The 1906-nt window shown below is 38.6% G+C and overlaps 1 protein-coding gene across 1 annotated transcript in view; it reads right to left on the bottom strand.

Annotated features, from left to right (window-relative positions):
- The window catches only part of ccdc197 (coiled-coil domain containing 197), a 3649-nt gene extending 2921 nt beyond the window's left edge, over positions 1-728 (bottom strand). The window contains exons 1-2 of the mRNA XM_013908422.1: positions 373-728; positions 230-269 (exon numbers count right to left, since the gene is read on the bottom strand). Of these exons, the coding sequence (XP_013763876.1) occupies positions 230-269; positions 373-476 (144 nt within the window). The 5' untranslated portion in view covers positions 477-728. The remainder of the gene's footprint in view (positions 1-229; positions 270-372) is intronic.
- Positions 729-1906: the final 1178 nt, after the last annotated feature.

Below are 1906 nucleotides of genomic sequence, written 5' to 3'. Positions count from 1 at the left end.
GTGCATTTTGAATGTGAAATGAACTGCTTTGCCAAGCTGAGGGTCAGTTAGGAGGATTGTGTGAAGTGTTTTGCAAAAGTGACCTAAGTATTGGGAAGTGTGTCCTAGCGTCTGTAAAAAACTGTAAAAGGAGAAGTAAAATCAAATAGAATTAAAGGTATAAAGCAGGAAATAGAAGAAATAGAACCTGTGGAAGTAAGACTATTTTCTGTGAAGGCACAAATCTTACCACTTTTAAAACTGGTATGTGATTGGCATCATCTTCCCTTCTGTGTGTGAAGAGAAAACTGTCAGTAACAGTCTAAGACAGTAAAGGCATGTATGAATGGGGACATCAGACTAACTTGCTGCTCCTCAAAACCACGGGCCTACCTGCTGTCCTGCGACTGTGTCACAAAAATGTTGTTTACTCCATTTCCCACCTGGAGTTTTTGACCAGGACTGTTCTCTAAAAAAGGAAGAGAATGCGTCGTCATGTCTTTTAGTGGATTTGTCGCTCGGGAATTCTGATGCGTAAAGAAGCGTCTTCTGGTGTTCTTCGTTTAAACGAACAGAAGAACAATCGGGGATCTTTTCCGGATGTTTTTTCTTGGATTCGCGTTGCTGTTACCTAGTGACCAGGGGCCAAACAACAGGGAATGTACCGGGATCGTTTCTTTGTTGTCATGGCAAAAGCAGGGAAGCCTCGGCTTGGTTACCGACCGAGTGAGAGCGGGAGAACGCGAAGAGTGCTCACTCCGTCCCGGTTCCCGCAAAGCCTGAAACGTGTTGTGAAAACCTGAGTTGTCCTTGTAGCTTTCAGTGTGTTCATTTTAAAGATCATTTTACTTATAATTAGTTGCTTTTAAAAAAGAATAATTACAGAACAATACTTTAACATGTGCACATACTTGCAATTACTTGTTGTGTTCTCAGAAATGATAAAAAGTAAAGACAAAGAGGCTTCTGGGAAATGTAAAATTCTTTAATTACAAAAAACCCGTAAAAGTTATTGTTGCCGTTTTACATTCCTTTTTTATTCTTACTTCAATTAGCTTAAAGAGAATTAAAAACTTAGTGTAATTATGTTTTACGGACATTTAAATATTGCTATGAATTAATAAACAAACACCTGGAAGGATTGTAGATACCTCCACAAAGAGCTCGCATTAAAAATTTGCTGCTATTCGGATTTTAACAGCTGGACATGACTTCCATTGAGCTCTATGAATTCATTAAAACCTAAATTAAAAAGGAAGGGAAACGGCAAATCCTCCTGCTTCCCAACCTTTAAGCATGTGTTAAATGTTAAAATATACTAAGTTTTCAACTTTAAATAATTACTTTCATTTTTGTAACTGAAGAAGTTCAAATTTCCACCTTAAACAAAAAGGGAAAAAGTAAATTTGGTCAAATTTAATGTCACATTTAAAATGCACATGAGGAAACTCCTCAGTAGATGGTGCTAAAGTATGCACTACCATCATTCTGCAAAGGAAGGTCAAAAGAGCATTCAAGGAAAGTCACAATAATAGTCACAAAATTCATTTGATTAGAAAATTTGCAAAAAGAAAATGATATAAAATGCCATGAAAAATGAAGTAAATTGATCCAGAAGAGTCTCGCTGCATGGCAGTGAAATATGTGAAGGTGGTGCAGAATAAATATGAGAATAGAGGGGCAGTGTGACGTGTGCTGTAGAAGTGACAGATGGGTTCAAGGTGGAGGTGGGATTACATCAGGGATCAGCCCTGAGCCCCGTCTTGTGTGCAATAGTGTCGGACAGGTTGATAGATGAGCTCAGGCAGGAGTCTCGTGGACGATGATGCTTGTAGATGACGTTGTGACCTGTATTGATTTGATGCCAAGCCAAAACCTTTGAGATGCAGTTGTGACATTTTACTTGTTCTTATCAAAGGCTCCTCTC

Source organism: Pundamilia nyererei, unplaced genomic scaffold, assembly GCF_000239375.1.
Source record: "Pundamilia nyererei isolate P.nyererei 1_Seehausen unplaced genomic scaffold, PunNye1.0 scaffold00010, whole genome shotgun sequence".
Lineage (NCBI taxonomy): Eukaryota > Metazoa > Chordata > Actinopteri > Cichliformes > Cichlidae > Pundamilia > Pundamilia nyererei.
The sequence above is the reverse complement of the archived record's forward strand: the minus strand, read 5'-3'. Positions and strand labels throughout refer to the sequence as shown.